The 22,041-nt window shown below is 36.9% G+C and overlaps 2 protein-coding genes across 2 annotated transcripts in view; both read left to right on the plus strand.

The window, feature by feature from the left end:
* The window catches only part of LOC147078467 (cadherin-related tumor suppressor-like), a 111,916-nt gene extending 101,569 nt beyond the window's left edge, over positions 1-10,347 (plus strand). Inside the window, exons 8-9 of the mRNA XM_085960477.1 lie at positions 9,750-10,275; positions 10,344-10,347. Coding sequence (XP_085816603.1) covers positions 9,750-10,275; positions 10,344-10,347 — 530 coding nt within the window. The remainder of the gene's footprint in view (positions 1-9,749; positions 10,276-10,343) is intronic.
* LOC147078468 (cadherin-related tumor suppressor-like) lies at positions 10,216-19,840 on the plus strand. Its single transcript, XM_085959850.1, has 2 exons — positions 10,216-15,102; positions 16,307-19,840. Exons 1-2 carry the CDS (start codon positions 10,403-10,405, stop codon positions 18,966-18,968), a joined length of 7,362 nt encoding a protein of 2,453 aa, XP_085815976.1. The 5' UTR covers positions 10,216-10,402; the 3' UTR covers positions 18,969-19,840.
* The last annotated feature ends 2,201 nt before the right edge of the window (positions 19,841-22,041 follow it).

A 22,041-nucleotide genomic window follows, 5' to 3' on the forward strand; every position in this document is an offset into this window, starting at 1 on the left:
AATACCTAGGTACTTACCTAGTAATAAAATGACATATAGTTTTCTTGAGTAAAGTGAGTCTTCGTTTGCTTCAAATTTAAATAATATATGCCTACTTACTTCTACTTCTTCACTCTACTCGGTCCTTTAAAAGTCCATTCACAAACGCATGTTGTATCAAATTATGGAAACATATATTTTTATACAAAGATGTGTTTTTTTTTCATAACAATCCTAACAGTAGTATAACTACTTATGTATTTGCGGGATTGGCAAGAATTTATGATTGATTACTTCGCACTGGACGAGATTGCCTCGTGGTTGTCGTGCGAGCTAAGGAGCTGAAGTTTGCCAAGACGTCTTCCTAGTGTGCTGCTAAATTGTATTAAGTTTTACATATCAGTGGGTCTATACTATATTCTAGACAAAAGGCAGCTATCGATAGTAGTTTACCGTATGTATGTATAGAGGTATATTATACTTAATATTTACAATAAATTAGCTGTCTAAACTATCAAAACTGTCTGCATCGATCTAAAAGTTAACACACTCAAGAGAAGGGCTGTTAAAACATATCATAGAGTCTAAACTGATTCCCAACCTTTTTGTTTGGCGGAGCCCTTGAGACAAAATTTCGAAGAATTTGATTATTTCAGACCCGAGATTCAAACTAGGGTTCCGCAAAATTGTTAGCTGACATGTTACCGTTTCGCCGCCGTGGGTGGACCATTCATAGCATTAATATCGAAAATATTTCATACATCAGTGTCACTACAGCCCGATGTGGGCCTTGTCTATCGGAAGCTTCCTACGCCACCTTGCCCTCAGGGATATTCCATCTCTTCTACTTAGTCTAACCATTGCATGCCAGGTCTCTGAAAATGTGAATTGAAATATATATAGGTACGTTACCTATAATTTTTGAAGTATAAGTAGTTTGAAATCTAATCTAATTAATATTGGTAACAGTTCAATAATATATTGTTTTACCCATAAATGAATTATTTTACAATAACAAACTAGGTACTATAAAAAAAAAAATTTTCAATATTATCTTATGGATACAAACTAGGTGGCTTTTTACAGCAATTTTTTTATATGTACAATCAATTGGCAAGCTTAAACACGTGTTAACAGTAAATTTATATGTCAATTTGATTAAGGATATTGGTGAAAAATGGTTCAATCGAAAGCTGATCTGAATACTAGTGTCCTAATTAGAAGCTAAATTATTGTATTAGCACTGGGTAATTCTCGTGGGATTCACTTAATGTGGTTATAAAATATTAGGTACATGCCAGAGACGTGCGGTGAGGTTTGCTTGTGGGCATGCTGACAAATCTATATAAACTCATCATTTACTACATTTTAACAACGCTCCCAAACTTTGTAGGTCTCGTTCTTTCAAACTATGTTGAGTTATACCGTTTGGAACATATAAAGTCAAAATGAAAGTTTATCACATAATAATTACAAGATAAAAATAACTTTTTATTTACCACGTTTTTTAAATTTCCTGTTGAATTCTATGTATTAATAAATACTTTTTTGTACTTGATAGAAACACTGAATACATATAGAATACTGAAATGTCACTTTGACATTTCATATTGATTTCCACAGTAACGCACGTATATATTAATAATTTAGTAGCTAGGACTGGACACACAAGAAAAAATTTGTACTGGATCAACAAGAATACGAGCTAATAAAAACGTGGTAAAATTAAAGAACGTAACATAATCAAAATTCATAATAATGCTGTTAGAATATATTTATATGCAAACAATATACCATCTAAGTGCACTGTAAATTCATAATATTAGTGTAAACAAGTTATCGAGTATTTTTTGATGTCTTTTAGCAAAATCAAATGATTTGTTGCAGATAAATGAGGTATTCCTATTACCTATTACAAATGTAGTATACTAAATGTAGACACCCGGTTTAAGCCAAAATATAAAAAGTTATAATTCTCCTCTCTAGGACTATATATTGTGTATAGATGTAGGTACCTACCTAACTACAGTATTTTGATAGTTGCAAAGAAAAGCATGGGTACTTTCATAATATTTTTATAACCGATTTTAAAATAAATATCTTTTGTGTTTACGTTCGATTTCGACCACAAAGTGAAAGTTTAACGGAAGCCCCGCACTAAACCGATTTAGCGAAATTGCATTTAGCATACCCAATACCGGCTTGGTGACCTCGCTGCCCCTACAGATCAGACCTGAAAACTGTGTTCTGATATTGCCAGTATCGCATCTGCCATCTGGGTTATACGTAACATATAACTTTTATATATTTCTTTTGACATGTATACATATATATGATAATATCTCCTATCAAAGAATTCTTCTTCGGCCATATCCGCCCCTTAGTTGGAGCATATGGACACCACGTGGCGCCTCCAAGAATCCCTGTCGCTCGCCAGTCTTCTTGTTTCATTCTATGTCAAACCAGCATCCCGTAGCTCTATAGTATATCGTATACACTCTATAGATAGTATTTAGCGGCCTAGTAGGAAAATACAATGAAGAATGTGTACGAATGTACGTATAGTGTATTTTCTTGAATATCGCACATTAATTCAATTTTGTTACAATTGCAATGACTAAATTTTAAATAATAACCAATCAAGGCCTGAACAAAAACGATGTATGAGTGCGAGTGAGAAAGTATTCGGCACCCTTACAATCTCTGCGACACGAGCTAGAGTAAGATAAAAGGTCTACTAGCTACAAGCCAGTTTCCAAAAGTATCGCCATCAAATCGGGGCGAAACGCTTCACATAGCGTCGATAACTTGCGAGCTCGTGTTGCTAAAATTGATATTTTTTGTGTTAAACATTAAGTCAGTGGTAAATATTTTTGATTAATTGAGTAGAAAAGATGGTTCTGTGTGTTGTCTTAAAATGTGGTAGCCGTAATGATAAGCAAGAAGATGGTATTACGTTTCATAAGTAAGTTGATACATGTTCGTGATAATTTATTTGTATTTTATTATATATTTCAATATCAGTGACCTAGTGTTTCTTTAAAATAACTTAAATTATGGATATCTTTATCTAATGGTTGCATTTTGACCGCTTAAAAATACTATATAACGTAAAAAAAATAGAAAATTATATTTTAATTCTGAGCGTCTAGTGCCAGCACTTTGGGCGAGCACTAGCGAAATGGTCTATGGTCTCGAACATTTGTAGACGAATGCGTTCGCTCGCCTCACAAACCAAACGCAAGGCACGCGGCTTCATTTAGCAATGCAACGGGTGGCGTCTAGATGTATCTATAGTCTAAGTAACCAATGCTATTCATAAAAAACGGTAGAGAACTATATTTTTTTCCTACATCACGTAGCCATCTCCTTAGCGAGCATATATTGTTATATAATGAACGAGAGCTTGCAACATTGTGTCTGAGTTGTTATGGGAGTGATTCATGAAAGCTTTCCCTAGTTCGTAAATTACGTACAATAGAATTTGGAGATATCCTAGTTTGATTCCTTCTTTTGTTTGTTATTTCGGTCTAGTCTAACTGAGAAGATTTCTTCTTTTTGGTATAATCTATTTCTCGACATTTGTTATTCCTAAGGTTAGACGTTACTTGGATGTTACCGATCATTTAAAACAGTATAATAATAATATTTACCATTCATAATATTATATTGCAAGTCTTCACTATCCGTATAGGGAGAGTTTCACTGTTTATTTTTTAAATCTATCCGCAACTTGATTAGTTAAAAGACGAAATTTAAATGCAGTCCATCATACTTATAAATATCTCTTGACGCTTTCCCAATCTATAATAACATATATAATTATGCCTCCATGACTTGGACGGTTAAAACAAAACAAATACAGTTAGACGCATTTGAAAGTTGGTTGGTTCTAAAGGCAAATAGATGCTGAAAGCTTTGTAGACGTCCAAACGAACCAACGAGTCAATCATTAGCAAACAGTTACCCAGTGACGTCCCGTGGGGGTAGACAGATTGAGCGTAGCTTGGGGGCGGCAGTTACTCGAAGGGCGGCAAATCTCGGACAATCATTTGGTATATATACAAATAGCTACCTAAAGTTAGTAATAATGAAAATACCTTTCCATTAAAAAAATCAGCTCACTGGTTGGAAATAAAATGTACTAATTAACATAAAAGGTTCAACAGACCTGTAATTTTTTTTTTGTCGGGTTCGTGATGTCTTGTTTATTTCCGTTGACCTTTGGCATCCATGGTACCCAGAAACGACACGTATATGAATGATAAAAAATACTGTATAAAAAATGGGGCGGCATTTTGTATAGGGACGTCACTGCAGTTACCTGCACCATTTTTTCGAATTTCGGGGTGGACGTAGGACAGCTTTGTCAAGATTTTCAAATAGGATGGAACAAATTATTAATGCCACGAGTCTTCTAGTGGCATAGGTCCTACGTGCCTAGACGGATGGAGTTATGGCTATACTTCAGCTGAGGCATGGTCTAAAACGATCGTGACTACGCGACGCTCAGATTGTGCAAACGTCGCGTGACGAACAAAACATAATTTGTCAGAAAAATTCAACATGCGTCCATTTTATGTTATGTTTATTGTTATAGTAATAATAATAATATATTCATTAACATGTTTTGTTTTTCGAGTAAATGCGTAACGTTTTTTAATCATCTTTACACGATTTAAGAATTAATTCCTCCAACGCCATCACAAAACAAATTGACGTGCTCACAGGTCGACTATCGCTCTCCAATTGGCAACGCTTGCGAAATTACATCCCACCTATTGCTGAAAATTATTTTTCATTTTACTGAAGTATGCTCTTAAGTCATGAAGAAGGTTACCGAACAAAGAAGAAAATAGTGGGTCACTATGTAGGTACTTCACTGTATCTTCTGCTCCCTAAGTTGAAATATTTATTATTTTTATTGATTTAGCCCAGGTACGGGACTGTCAATTACCGAGTACATGATCGGCAAAATGCACTCTGTGAGAAAAATAAAATTCACCGCCAACAATAGCAAGCAATGCACTCCGCCGTTTTGCAATCACGATCCAATACAGAAATCATGCACAATCAGTTTCTAATAATCTCCGAGGATATTTGCTTTATTTTTTTTCCTCTCGTACACTGCATCGCCAAGAAGTATAATTGTTCACGTTCTTGCATTCCTACCCGCCGGGTGACTGTGGAAACGCCAAACGCCCGACTCAGACCGCGGCCTGCCAGCGGAAATATGATTAAAATTAGATAAGGACGAATATTATTGAGAGTCATGCGGCTTAGTGGCCGATACAACACTGTGTGATTGCCCAAATGAAAATCTACAGTAACAACCATATAGTACTCAAGATTTTAGGATAATTACCCCCCGTTTAAAAAACCCCTCGGACAGTAACCAACCGTGTAAAAATCCGCTGGAATAAAAAAAACCCATTAAATAATAATATGTCCTTAACTCATAACACAACAATCAATAGAGAATAGACAAATATTTATTTTGTTACCTAATATATTATTATGTGTGTACAAAATTAAGAATATACCTAGAAAGCGAAAATCAATTCCGAATTATAATTATTTTTTTGTATCCATTGTTTGTTGTGATTTTATTTTTAAACGAGAAGAGGATTAAGGGATTTTTGTCCAGGTGGTATTTGTCCAGTTCTTGAATAAGAAAAATGTATTTTTGTCTCTCTACAACTCGGCGAAGGTCTCGGTTTCCTACGACACTTAGAAAGAAAAGAGATTCTCTAGTAACTATTTTTATAATAGTACCTATCATAATAATGACTATTTAGTATGGATTTTGGCCACCTTACAAAGAGGTTTCTTAACAGATTTTTTACGAGAGATATGTTAGCCACTTGCTCAACATATTTGCGGCTGCATATATGAGTAGGTACATGACTGATAGAAATGGGAAGCTCAAGTCTATGCTTAGTCCAAAGACACATTGAAAAACAACACGCAAATTTGCCAGACCCGGGATTCGAACCTGAGATAAACAACTTCATAAGCCAACACGCTACATTATTATATATTAATAATAATAAACAAATACGTTATAATATACTCGTATCTCATTATTACTTAATCATTACTTATTAATTTCACGTTAAATATTGAATTCGTGTTCTAATATGTATTACGAGATTCTGTTTGGTGCTAGTTATTATTTTGTGAAATTTAATGTTAGCCTTTTTTTATATTGGTCAAAATGAAAATCTCGTAAATATCCATAATAACGCTCCTACTAAATCTTATGACCAAGGTTACGAAGTAAATATTTTTAATTTTCAAAACGTAGCTATGAAATTAAAAGAGACTCAACTAAACGGATTGTGAATCATAAAATCTATCATTAGAAATCATGATTTTCGTCACACAAAACTGTCCCAATTAGTATTTTACGAAACGGTACTCCGGTGTGTTCCGGTAACGTAAATGGGCTGCATGCATTCCGAACCTTCCGAATATCAAGATTAATCTACACATAATACACACTTAGTGTGAATTTCATCTAAGAAAGTTACGTTAATTGTGTGACGAGTGACGAGCAATAGGTATTACACCAAAAATATATATAAATGTAGGTAGTGATTTATGGCCAACGTGAAAGGTAGGCATATACTATTAGATAAAACTATATAAGTAATGCTAACTCAGTTTCCTTAATGCATCTTGTCCGCCGTAAGGTACCGCATAATCGTCAAATTGATGCAATCAAATCACGATCAACGAAATTTTCGCATCGTTTTCGCGATGGAAAAGCGATTCATTTATACGCCATTGTTATAATTTAAATCGCTTCCTCGGGGCTTTAGGGCCGTTTATTCTGTTCATTTCCTCGACAACGCGATGAGTTCATCGCAAAATGACCCTTGGGTAATCACCCAATGCGGGATACCGTATAACTACCCACTTACAAAACAGATAGGTGTATGTTTGTTATTTACGATCTTTTTCATTAAACAATCTATACTTTAAACAGCTTACATTTCTTAACATGATAATATTCTCGGTCAATTGATTTTGATTTGCGTTATGCCAAGTTATAAGCAGATATATTTATAATATCGTGGCATAGTGTCTCTGGTGGTGCGTAGGTAACCAACAGCTAAGTACAGGTGTTAGAATAATAATTACCTATTAGGTATACCTACTGAGTATAGTACCTACAACTGAATTTCTAATAATGAAGTAGATAATTTTATAAATATAAATTTACCTGCCCTCATAATTACTACTAACGTTAGGTAAAAGAATCGAGTTAGAAGTAAATTATAATATTGTTGAAATAATTTGTCTAGTTGTTGGTAAAAGTTTATACCTAACTGCACTGAATGTACGAAAGTTAAAAATTACCATTTGCGTCTAATTTTTGTTCAGAAAAATCACTAATCGGCTAGCTTTTTAAACATTTCAATTAGGCTTTTCTTGATAAATACATCTCTCATTAATATTCATTTACATTTTCAAATATGGCTCAATTTACAGTTTTGTTATATTCGATTATTTAATTTGAGATTTTTAAGATAAGTGTGTGTTTGATTAATTGTAAATACTAATTTAATAGTTCATTTTCGTTGCATTATTATTTTTATTATAATATTATTTCGACTGCAAACTGTGGGTAAATGGGTAGGTCCATCATAACGAAGGAAAAACTATCACTTCCTGATATCGGTATTGAATCGAAAGAAAATAGCAATCACCAAAATTATCGAAACTTTTAATTTTTTAAAACATGCAGTTTTTTCCTGAAAAACACTAATCATGATATAATATTGAATCTATTTAATCATGTGACATGACAATTATTATCGACTCAAGTCAAAAATGTTAAATTATTATTAACTTCAAAACAGTGTAGATTTTAACAACAAACAACGAAAAAAAAAATATTAACACAAAACACTCTCTATTTCACATATATAATAATATTATGTATGCTCCACCTGGAGCAAAAATATCGACAAAAACTATAGGAATGTATTGTAAATCGTTCTACAGTGGCACTATTTATAGGCGACCCACGGTTGTATTGGAATAGTTTTCTGCAATGCTTCTTTCTATGCTAGCAAACAATACCACTACAACTGCATGGTGGTTTTACCGTGTCCATGGTGCCATTGTATACTGATTTACCTATACTGTAAATTATGACTAAACTATTACAAAAATATTCTAATTAATACATTTTATTTGTCAAATCAGCGTTTCAATATCTCAACTAGTGAAAAAATATATTATAATGACTCGATACTGACAATGAATTTCGATACCGATATTGTATAAGAAGAAAAATATCGAAATATCGGTTAAAAGTATCAGTACTATTTTGCCGGCCCTAGGATAAGAGTATTAAATAGATTTATCAATATAATAATTAATTATTAATATAATATGTACCTACTTTTTAAACTATTTCATCATTTGATGTCTAGTATTATTATGGGCATAGGTACTTGGCTTAGGATATTTATGTCCCTGAAAGCATTCTACCAGCTAATAGCGTAGTTACATAATTTATAATATCTTCAAATTGAGATGCCTAGGACACTAGTCCATGGAGGACTGGAATCTAGTTATGGGCAGACATCGAATAATACGCGGAAATATCTACAAGTGACTCAGTCGCGTGTGAACTTTATAAAGTGTCGCGATAAGAATCTTATTTTATCCGGTTATCGAAGATCGCCAAACTGCCATAAAGGAGAAAGACAAAATGCATAAATTTTAGCAACATTTTCATACTTTACATCGTGGATCTTTATCAAAATGAAAGGTTTAGATCGATAAATATTTTAAGTTGTTTATCAGCGACAGTATAATATTATAGTAGAAACCATTGCAACATGATTAAATTATTATTTCCATAACTTTAATGGGTATTTAGTATTTTATAATGGCAATTAAAATTTCGAAACCTCTTCGGTAATAATAATTGCATAAAAGTTTCATTCTTTTTCGACAGATGTCACTGTGTAAATTTATGTGTCTTTATAAAATAAAGATTTTTACGAATATTATATTTTCATAACTTGCGAATGGCTTGCGATTATTATGATTGATGAGAAATGCCTGCAGAATATTTGGCAAAATAAAATAATTACGGTAGAAACACAATTATATTACAATTACGTGGCTGTTATAAAATAATATTCTTTTAATTTTTGTTGAGGGTCTGATGACTGATACCCAGGTCAAAACACCTCATCGATCACAATGTTTTGATACAATCTTATGTATGTTTATACTCTGTGGAGGCCCATAATGATCTTATTAGGATCAGACATGGTCATGGTTGAAATATATATTTTTATTACCTAAATGTGTTTTTCGAATAAATACAATAATTAGTTCTAAAATGGTGTGGTTCATAAATCTATATTAATTTATATTAATTATTTATCTCCATGCCATTAGGTGCGGGTCCAAATCCCGGGATTGGCAAAACTCGCATGTATTGTATCGGAAGAAAAGTATTGTTACTTAATATATCAATACCTTTTTGACGGCACTAACATGTTTTTTCTTTGTATATTAATTTGATCTAGTGCAATGACCTAATAGGTTGGGAAAATGACAACCATTCTTCATTAAAAACATCTGATAATAATTATAACCTTCATTTTTTGGAAGCCCATATGCTCCTCTTGGGAGAGAAAGTAGTAATTTACCTATCCATATAACAACTTTATTGAAATCATTTTTATCTTTCGTTTCCATAGAATACTTTAATTGACATATTTTTTTCTTCTTTTCAGGTTCACCTCCTTTGACGGGAACAGGAACGGTTCGAATTGTTGTTCAAGATGTCAACGACCACAGTCCAGAGTTCTCCCGACAGTCGTATCGGACTACCATCTCCGAAAACATGCCTGCGGGAACAGTCGTTTTAGTTCCAGTAGCTACCGACAAAGATACAGGAATAAATTCGAAAATACGTTACAGCCTTCTTGGAGACAAAGTCGATAGGTTTTATATTGACCAAGACAATGGCATTATTTCTACCGCAGTCAGTTTGGACAGAGAAGAATCAGCTGAATATTATATGACGCTGATGGCGCAGGATTGTTCAGCGACTGAACCGAGAGCCACCACAGTTAACTTGACAATAAGCGTGCTCGATGAAAATGATAATTCACCAGCTTTTAGTAGTGCACGTTATATTGTGAATATTCCTGATAATACAAAGCCAGGACAGTTTGTTTTCGGAGCTAAAGCAGTAGACGCAGATATTGGTCTTAATAGCAAGATTGAATACTCACTAAGTGGCGAAGATGAATCAAAGTTTGTCATCAATAAAGAAACTGGCGTTATAAAGGCGTCAGAAGAGTTTAAATCCAATTCTCGGACAGATAAAATCTTCAAACTTCTCATACGTGCTTCTGATCATGGTGCAGCTCCGAAAGATGCAATGTCTGAATTAACAGTCACCCTGAAGTCAGCACATTTATTCCCTAGCTTTGTTTCTCAACCGAAAACATATTTTACTCTAAAGGAAAACATAGCTGAAGGTAAACTTGTAACTAAACTAAAAGCAACGTCTCCAAAGAAAGAATCTGCCGTAAATGTGCAATATGCTATAGCAGGTGGAAATGTGGGTGAAGCATTAAAAATTGACTCTGTTACCGGCGAAGTACTTGTAACTGGCAAAGGCTTGGATTATGAGACACTTCCACTCTATGAAGTATGGATTGAAGCTAGGGATTCTGATAATCCTCCTTTGAGAACTGTTCTTGAACTGGAGATAAATGTCACCGATTCGAATGATAATCCGCCTGTTATTGAAAATGCTTTGTATAATTCTTCAGTGCTGGAAGAAGAACCGCCTCCGCAGTTGGTTGTAAAAATAATTGCATCAGATGCAGATTCAAATGAAAATGGACAGATTTCATACAGGCTCATCGGAGATTTTGATGGAGCATTTGAACTGGATACAGAAACAGGAGAAGTTTATACAAGTATGCGATTAGACCGAGAAGATATTCCATTCTATGAACTTGTAATAGAAGCTATCGATCATGGAACACCACAATTAACGGGAACTGCATCTGTTCTCGTAACAGTCCTCGATAAAAATGACAATCCTCCAAGATTCACGAGGCTTTTCAGTGTAAATGTAACTGAAAATGCTGAAATGGGTTCGTTTGTAATAAGAGTGACAAGTTCGGATCAGGATATTGGACAGAATGCAAATGCAACATACAGTTTTACTGAAAACCCTGGGGAAAAGTTTATAATTGATCCCCTTAGTGGAAATGTTACTGTAGCAGGTCCTTTGGATAGGGAACAGCAAGATGAATATTTATTGAAGGTTGTTGCATTAGACGGCGCATGGAGAGCAGAAACACCTTTGACAATAACCATTCAAGACCAGAATGATAACGCCCCCGAATTTGAACATTCATATTACAGTTTCAATTTCCCTGAACTCCAGAGAGATATAATGTTTGTCGGTCAAGTGACAGCGACAGATCGAGATAAGCAAGGACCTAATTCAGTAATATCTTACTCGTTGCAACAACCGTCTGATCTATTCACAGTTGATCCTGCATCAGGTGAACTTTTCAGTAAGAAGACTCTGAAATACAAACAAACTCAAATGGAGTCATCACCTGAAAACATGTATTCGGTGATTATACTGGCAACTGATAATGGGAAACCCCCGATGTCATCCGAATGTTTGGTCACTATAAATGTTGTCGACGCGAATAACAACGCACCCAAGTTTGATCTCAGAGAATACTTGTCCCCAGTTCCCGAAGGTGCAATCATCGGTCAGAGAATAATGAAAGTGACAGCGAAGGACGAATCTGACTTTGGAGTAAATGCTGAAATTGATTACGTACAAGTCGGCGGAAACGGTACAGAACATTTCATGGTGGACAAATTACACGGCTGGATTTTTGTAACAAAACCATTCACAGGAGCTGGAAAACTTTATCTTTTACGAATTCAAGCCATCGATAGAGGGGTGCCTCCACAACAAGATGAAGTACTCGTCACATTGGTTGTTACAGGTCAAAATAGATACTCACCAATATTTACAGCATTGAGTTATCAAGTTATTGTACCTGAAAATGAACCTCTTGGCTCTACAATATTAACTGTCAGTGCGTCTGATGATGACAATGGTCCTAATGGAATGGTGAGATATACCATTTCAAGTGGAAATGAGCGTAAAGAGTTTGGTGTTGATGCTGTGACTGGAGCAGTTACAATATTGCAGCCATTGGACTATGATACCGTTCAAGAATATCATCTGAATATAACAGCTGAAGATCTTGGATTTGAACCTCGTCAAGCTACCGCAATGCTTACAGTCACGTTGACAGATATCAATGATAATGCTCCCAAATTTAATCAAAGTGAATACAATGCATTCTTACCTGAAAACTCAGCTCCAAAAAGCTTTGTGTATAATATAAAAGCTATTGATAGAGATTCGCCAAAGAATGCCATCATACAGTATTCTGTTGTAGGCGGATCGGGTAAAGACGTCTTTGAAATTGAACAAAAGTCTGGAAAAATAACATCCAAAACAAGCTTTGACTATGAAGAATCTAACATTTACACATTAGATATCTTAGCTGCGAATCCTGACTCTCCTATGTATGGGTCAACCAAAGTCATTATTCATATTACCGGTGTCAATGAATACTATCCGAAATTCATACAGGCCGTTTTTCATTTCGACGTATCAGAATCAGCAGAAGTCGGTACAAGTATTGGACTTATACAAGCTACCGATCAGGATGCCGGAGAAGACGGAAAGGTTTATTATCTATTTGTCGGGTCGAGCAATGATAAAGGTTTCGGTATCAATTCTGAGACTGGAATTATACTCGTCTCCCGAAATCTTGATCGAGAAACTCAAAATCGAGTCGTATTGACAGTGATGGCGAAAAATTCAGGCGGGATCCGCGGTAATGACACTGATGAAGCTCAAGTTATTATATCTATTCAAGATGGGAATGATCCACCGGAGTTCTTACAAAAACTATACGAAACATCAGTCTCGGAAGGAGCGAGTCATGGAACTATGGTAATGACTGTAAAAGCGGTTGACAAAGATGTGAGACCACAAAATAATCAATTCAGTTATTCAATAATAGGAGGAAATACAGATCAAGCATTTAAAGTCGATCCACAAACTGGTGACATTGAAACAGCACTACAATTAGACAGAGAAACAACTCCGATGTATTCACTTATTCTTGGGGCTATCGATACGGGATCACCACCACAAACCGGGACCACAACTGTAAAGATTACCCTCAGTGATATCAATGATAATGGCCCTGTCTTTGATCCACCCGAAGTAGTCGGATATGTGACTGAAAATGAGCCACCAAATACAAGTGTCATGACATTATCGGCTACAGATCCTGATTTGCCTCCGAACGGTGCCCCGTTCACATATTATTTAATCGGAGGAAAACATAAAAACTTGATCAAAGTAGAGAAACACACGGGTGTAGTGAAAACAACGAAGAGCTTGGACAGAGAAATAACGCCTGAATTAGACATATTGATTGAAATCGAAGATAGCGGAACTCCCAGAATGCATTCACAACATAATGTAAAAATTACTATTCTTGATCAAAATGACAGCCCATCAACACCGCGGTCTGTTCATGTTTTAATTCACGCATTCAATGATATTCTACCGATTGGCAAAGTTGCCGACGTTCACCCGAATGATCCGGACACGAGTGGAGAATACAGTTGTAAAATATTAAATGGACCAAATCCAAGCGAAATACTGAATATACCAAAGGGATGTGATCTACACGCGGCGCGCATTACATCCGGTCAAGGATACTCATTGTCGGTTTCAGGAAATGACGGAAAACATAATAATGTTATATCCACGGTTACTGTTGAATTTTTGTCATTCGATAACTCGACCGTCGATCAATCTATCACAGTCCGAGTGGAGAATATGACAGCTTCCAAATTCTTAGCACATTATTACAGGAGTTTGCTAGATTTGATGAAAAGCAGTTTGGATGTGAATGATTCTCTTTCGCTTTATAGCTTGCATGAGTTCGAACACGGTTTGGAACTCTCAATGGCCATTAAACATCAAGGAGGACTGCGGCCGAAGAGCTACGTATTAGACAGATTGAATAAAAAACATGAAGCAATGGTGCTGCTGTTGCAATCGCCCCAAATTAGAATCGGTTACTCTCCGTGCCAGTCGCTGATTTGTCAAAATGGTGGCATCTGTAGTGAAGAAATCCGAGTGCACGAAGACACCAGCATAACCGACAGTCAGACATTAATATTCACATCACCTTTGGTGAGTCACGATTTCACATGTCGGTGTGCAGAAGGATTTACAGGCCCTAAATGTGAGAAACGTCAAGATCCGTGCTCGCCGAATCCTTGTCAAGCTGGAGGTAAATGTAGAAGGCAAGGGTTCGAATTCCAATGCACGTGCCCGCTGATCCGTGAAGGAAAGACTTGTGAGCTGGAGCGCGGAGACGCCTGTTCAGGAAATCCCTGTCGAAACGGAGGGTCCTGCAGAGAGAGTCCGGACGGATCATCGTTCTTCTGTTTGTGTCGACCGGGGTACCGTGGCAATCAATGCGAAGCGGTGGCAGATTCTTGCAGGCCGAACCCGTGCCTGCATGATGGTCTGTGTGTCAGTCTAAAGCCCGGATATAAATGCAGCTGCTTAGATGGCCGATATGGACGTCACTGTGAAAAATCAACGTTTGGATTCAATGAACTCTCTTACATGACATTCCCTGCCCTAGATGCCGCGACGAATGATATATCTGTGATATTTGCAACCACTAAATCAGACTCACTTCTAATCTACAACTATGGCGCACAAACTGGAGGAAGATCAGACTTTGTTGCCATAGAATTAGTAAAAGGAAAAGCAATATTTTCATTTGGCGGCGCTAGGACTTCGATAACCTCCGTCGATATACCAGGACATACGGGAACTTTGGCAGACGGAGAGTGGCACAAGATAACAGCGACCAGAAATGGTCGCGTCGTATCTCTGAGCATCGCCCACTGCTCAGAACATGGAGACACTTGCATCGAATGTAGACCTGGCGACACAACTTGCTACGCTGATGATATTGGGCCAACTGGGTAATTAATCATTCATGTTTTACTACTTTTCTTGAGCACTATTTGTATCAGTTTCATCTTGTTAATTGAATTTTGATGAAGTATTGAGCTTTCGCAATACAGTCAAACTCGGTTATTATGATCTCAGATGTAAGTAACGAGGAAAGATTCGTTGACATTTTAGTTTATGATTTTCTCTATACATTTATTCACTTTTATAACGAGCTACTTATCTACCGAGCTAAAATATCGTCAAAACTTTTCTTAAACTGTTAATGTGTCGATCGTTTAAAAACATTTCGACCCTAAGCAATAAAATCCGACCGGACAGGATGCCGCCGGGTTCGGATTATGTTTATGACACTAGTTAAGTGTCTAAGTACCTACCTAATTGGTGTTTTCGCCGACAATATTGAAAAAGTATACACGCATATGGTGGCATGAATAAATTAAATAATTTGCATGGTTGCATTTGCATTAAACATAAGTTGCATGTAAAACATCCAAGGAGTCACTAGGTACCTACGCATTACAATAAACAACTTCTTTTCTAGTTTATGAATGCCATGCTTGTTTCAGGGACAAATTCTAATTGTGTATTTTTGTTTGAATTACGACTTTTTGTGTTATGTCACCACTCATTTAAAAATACCTATTCTCTGATATAATGAGTAACGCTTATAACAGGCAAATTCAGTCGGTCCCATCTTCCACGTAATAACGAAGATCGATTGTAGTTTGTATTTACATAAAATGTAGACAAAGTACATATTATGTTACATCTTGGGATTTTAAAATTTTCTTATTTTGCTTGAAAGTGTTAAATTGTCAAATAATACAACTTTCTTGAACAAAACAATCTTGTTTCAAAGTTTCAAATTTATGTTTTCCCATTATGCACATTATTTATTAAATCTTTATATTGTAATAAACAACTATTTAATATTAGACTTCATAATCTGTAAACAGTCTCAGTGAATTCCAGAAAACAAAAATCTATTACCTGCCATGCGAATGCTTTAACGAATTATCTAATTCCATTGTTATAATATGGCTATCTTATCAATCTAAAATTATTAATTCTTAATTTTTGTACATAATATAATATTATATTAAAACATTTTTAGTTAAATTACTGAAAAAATAATAGTAATATGAAACTTTTTAGAAGAAAGCAAAACAAACAAATGACGTAATGCTAATAAATTTGTACTTTCTATTTCAGAACCCTCAATTTCAACAATCAGCCTCTTCTCATCGGAGGTTTGACGAACGCCGATCCCATGCTGGAAAGACTAGACCAGATACATTCAGACGACCTGATCGGATGCATCCACAGCGTATCTGTCAACGGAAGAGCTCTCAACCTCAGCAGCCCCATCACGGCGAGAGGCATCGATTCCACCTGCGGGAGATCGGCCAATGGACCGTGTTTCTCTGTTTCCAATCGCGATAATACTCATAAAGGATGCGGTGGTTTCGGAACTTGTCTGGACAGGTGGAAGACGGCATCCTGCCTTTGCGGTGGTGACCTCGTAGCTCCCGATTGTCAGAATGCTTTAGAACCAATATCGGTCAACGACGGAGGATTTATCGAGTTCGTTATATCAGAGAAACATCGACGAATGCAACTTTTGGAGTCACTCTACAGAGGATCGACTTTGTGGTATAATCACAGACAGACCCGGTCAGCCGCCCCTTCTAATGTCAACAATCTGCCGATTCAATCAACTTCTCCAGCCAAAAGCATCTCAGTTCTGTTCCGCACGATAAGAACGGAAGGGATCATTCTGTTCGCAGCCACTAATAAACATTACACCATTCTGGAATTGAGAGAAGGAAAAATATTATATACGTCGAAGCAAGGCACTTCGGTGAATATGACAGGCACGCATCCTGACGGGATATCCGATGGCCGGTGGCACAACATCACTCTTCACTCTCACAATCGCACTCTACAGCTACTGATCGATGGCATGCACATCGGTTATGAACTCGATTCTGCTGGGGTTCATGATTTTCTCGATCCGTATCTGACAGCATTGTCTCTGGGCGGAGTCAGAAGAGAGTTCTACCAAAAAGCGAATCTGTCCAACTTTGAAGGTTGCTTTGCCAATTTCAGTGTGAATAATGAAATCCAACCGTTCAATGGTTCAGGAAGCGTCTTTGGCGAGGTCTCGCAAAATGGTAAAGTATTCCAAGGCTGCCATGGGCCGGTCGGAATTGGGGCGGCCCAGGCGCCTGACCCACTGAGCATAGGGATCACTCTGGTAATCGTCTTCTTCGTAATTCTGATCGTGGCCATTCTGGTCTCGTTCGTAGTCTTCAGACTGAGAAAACAAAAGAAGGAGAAAACGGGAGGCCATCCCGGCAAGGTACCGGGACCACATTCCAAGCAAAACGGGGGCTCGACCGTCATGGGCGGCTCTGGCATGGTGTCCTCGATTGATGGACCCATGGGCCGCGGGATCCACGGTGGTGATTCCAATCTAGGATTCCTCTCAGAGAATGGGGATGTTGTCCGTGGTACGGGTGGCCACCATGCCGTCGGGCCAGAGCTCATCTCTAAAAAGTACAAGGAAAGGGAGGCCGGCGGGCCTGAGCACCAGCGGCCACAGCGGCCCGATATCATTGAGCGGGAGACCGTTGGGAAGAGTCCAGCCCTGCGGGAGGACCACCATCCGCCCCCTCCACCTTCATCTAACCAAGGCCACCACCCGCATGACCATCCGGGTGGAGCGGATGGACACTCGGAGACCCCCGAGCACTATGACTTGGAGAATGCCAGCTCCATCGCCCCATCTGACATTGACATTGTCTACCATTACAAGGGGTACCGGGAGGCGGGTGGGGTGAGGAAGTACAAGGCAACCCCACCCCCCGTTGCTGGCTATCAGCACCGGCATCAAGCTGCGCGACAGCATCGACATGCCGCCTTCCCAAGGGCGCCTCCCCAGCCCGCACAGCCTGCAGCGCCACGCCCCCACCAAACAACGCCCCTCGCTCGCCTCTCCCCGAGCAGTGAGCTTAGCTCACAGCAGCCACGAATCCTGACACTGCATGACATATCAGGGAAGCCACTCCAGAGCGCATTGCTGGCGACCACCTCCAGCTCAGGGGGGGTCGGTAAGGACGCGCTGCACAGCAATAGTGAGAGAAGTCTCAACAGCCCCGTCATGTCCCGACTCAGTGGGCAAAGTTCGTCCGCCGGCAGGAAGAACCCTGGCGCCCCGCCTCAGGCACCACACTCTGGGCCCCCCGGTTCGGACCCCATGGGACTCACCGCAGGAGATTTTGAGAGGCTTAACGCCCGCCCCCGGACATCCAGCCTGGTGTCTACTTTAGACGCCGTGTCCAGCAGCAGCGAGGCCCCCAGGGGGGCAGGGCCTCCCCATCACCTTCCACGCGCACACTCACCCGCCGCGGACCGTCGCAGCTCTACCACCACCGATGAGAGTGGCAATGACAGCTTCACCTGCTCCGAGATCGAATATGACAACGGTAGCCTTGCCGGAGACAAGTACTCCAAGCGCGATGACGACGATGGGAGAGGCGACGTTAACGACAATGGTAAACCTCCTGCACCGCCTCCCTCTTATGACGGCTTCGACTCTTCCTTCAGGGGTTCTCTGAGCACCCTCGTTGCATCCGACGACGACCTGTCAGCGCGAATGGGTGGGCCATTGTACCGGCCCGATGGCGGATCCCCGTCAATGGCTCCAGGAGCCCTCGGCTGGGATTACCTCCTCAATTGGGGTCCTGACTTCGAGAGCCTTGTGGGGGTGTTCAAAGACATTGCGGAGCTACCCGACTCCATGAATGGTCGGGTCCCTTCCTCCCTGCGTCTCCCCAATGGGGGGCCCAAGCCTTCTGAGGAGTACGTCTGACAGTGTACAACAGCATTTAATTAAGGACAAATAGTGAAATTGGACCGAAGATAGTTATCGTGTAAATATTTCATTGCAAAGTGATATTATGTTTCTCTCAAAGGCGATGTCTTTTGAGAGGGCTCTGCATTTGCGCTCTTGTATCAAGATGTGTAAACGTATAATTGACGAAGGTGTTAAATTTTATCTTGCCATATTGAAAATAAGTTCTAATCCGCGACGGATGACGCGAATGCGAAACAATATGACAGAATGTACAGTAGGTAGCGCTATTCCAATTGAACACGACGACGTCGAACCTCAGTGTACATATTATTTTATTTTCTATTACTGTTCTTTCTCGAATTAAAAGAATTTGTATTTTTTTTTAATTAATTTAATGTCTATTCGTCTTAAAAATTACTCATATTATTTCTGTGTATAATAATTAACCATGTGAGATATAAATTGATAGATTAACATAATGTACAAAATTGGAATATTAAAAACTATCACAATATAATATTATGCTTCCGTTGATATTGGATGTATTTTATTAACTATATTATTTTTAGGTTTAAAATTGATGTCAAAATTCATGATTTTTAACTTTTCTCTCGAATGCATTCCCTATAATGAATCTTTATATAATGTGATGTACAAATTTACCAATTTAATTAAATACGACCGTTTCTTACTTTGAAAACAGAGGTTTGTCAAAGTCATACAATTTTGCACATACTATTATAATTGGAGAAAACAACAGATTTGTCAATAGCCATACTTTGTAAATGTGCCAAATACGTATGACTGTTTTCATGAGACCATGGTAGGACTGAACACTATACATATTATTATTATGTTGTATAAATATTATTTCAAATAAATTGTGTCATAATAAATGGGTGTTTAATTTTTATTCAATTTTATTTTATCATGAGGATAAAACTTTGTTCCTAACCAATAAAAGTATGGCTACTACTTGATCTACATGTTTCTTTATTCTATTACCTTCTTCATTCTTTGTTTTATTTATGGATTTATATAAAACAAAAATTGAGATACTTATTTGAGAAATTATTAACAAAGAAAAATCATTTGTTTATTATATAAGATGCTTTACTTACGATGAACAAAATGTATTGATGGATCTTAAATAATGCACAAAACAGCTTCTCTAACTCTAACTGTACCAATTTTGTTTATTAATCTGAAGTCCAATAATTTCTTTAGCAAATTTATAGAAAATTTTTCATTAAATATGCAATATTTTAGTTACGCAAAATTAATCAGAAGTAGTAGTAGTCTTAACAATGGTGTTTAAACCGAAATAGATATCGACTTAAAAATAATTCTGTAGAATTTAATATACTTAATTTATATTATTTGAAAAATGGAATTCTACCAAGTAAATGCTGACTCAATTAATAAAATCAATCAATCGATGCAAGTTAACCCATGAAGACAATCAGCCCTACTAGTAACACTGCCATTGATCAAGTGATTCTGGACAATCAGCGTCAATTTGGCGCCCCTTGTCCTACATAAAAATGTTTTTTATTTATTTTTACACATTTCTTATAACCTTTAAATTTAACTTATCTAAAAAGAGTCAATAGATAAATTGCGAGTCTTTCAATACCTACATAATTAATCTCACAAGAAATCTTGAAATTAATATATAATAAAACAGTTGTAGCAGTTTTAGTGAACTCTTCTCGAATTTACTACAAAATTAAATTTGGTACTTGGTTAATTTTTTTCTCTTTTTAAATCCGTCTTCAATGAGATAAATAACACTTTTTCATATGAAAAAACATAAGTATCTTCATTATATTAAATGTATTAGATATGTAAATGTTGGATACACTATTCACCTACTAATCGTTTAAAATAAATTTCTTCTCGATATAATAAATTGTTGAAATACACTGACAAAACCCAGTGGCTACTAAGTCAATTTCACTAAAAACGTTGGCTAAATAGGTATGCTTAGCATGACAAAACAGCTCAGTATAAACAAAATAAATAGGTCAGTTATATGACCTTATACATTGCTTAACAAGTTTTTAGTGGGATTATTATAGGCATAATGGCAGAATTCAAAAACACGTGAGCAAACAAATAAGTTTCATACACAAAAATCAAATAAATACAATATTAAAAGTCTTTTACTCACTTTCAACAAAGAAAATTTGTTTACATTGCCACAACTCAATACCTAAGGAGATATGGTGGGATTGACTAATATGCCTCCTACGATCAACCATTGATCGCGATCAATGCATTGAACATGCTTGACCATCCTAACATAGTGTAACAATTCATTATATTGTATGGTCCGAATGGAAGGGACACTGCAAGCATTTATTCAATTAAACTACTGACCATTAAATTATTTAACTTGTATCTTAACTTTGAATCTATAATTATTCAATTGGTATTTTGCAGTTGCCATACTATTACCATTGAATGTGTCAATTAAAAAATATTTCATGAAGTATTTTTTTCAATAATGAAGACGCTTGATCGCAAAAAGTATGTATGGTTTAGCTAATAACAACATAACTGTCAACTATGCAATAAGTTAATAATTAATAAGTTTAACTTACCTTAATTACTTTAATTACCTACTGAAACTGAGATGACTGCACTGCACCACAGGAGATTTAAGGATGCTCGCCCGAAGCAATTTTAAAGTAGCGACACAGGATCGTCCAGGATGGAAAAAGATTTTGGATGAGACCAAGACCAGCCAAGGATTGCCATGTCAAGAGTAATAATGACAACATCTAAATTAAATGTTTTTCAGAAAATTGATTTTTGACATTGACTTATCATTCATAGTTTAAACTTTGGATGAAGCTTAAACAGTTTTATGTAGATACTATTTATATTTGTAGCAATATATGATAGAATAAGAGGAAATATTGAGTGTTTCAATAAATAATGAAAGAATGCAGTAAGTATATAACAATATATTTTATTTACAAATAATATTTTGATAATCGTATATTAAATGTATCGACTTTTCTAGCATATAAAATAATATGAAAAGAATTTGAGCAATATACAGAATACAATATTGTATTAT

This window comes from Rhyacophila brunnea, unplaced genomic scaffold, assembly GCF_057557595.1.
Source record: "Rhyacophila brunnea isolate RB1 unplaced genomic scaffold, BYU_Rbru_1.0 scaffold_11, whole genome shotgun sequence".
Lineage (NCBI taxonomy): Eukaryota > Metazoa > Arthropoda > Insecta > Trichoptera > Rhyacophilidae > Rhyacophila > Rhyacophila brunnea.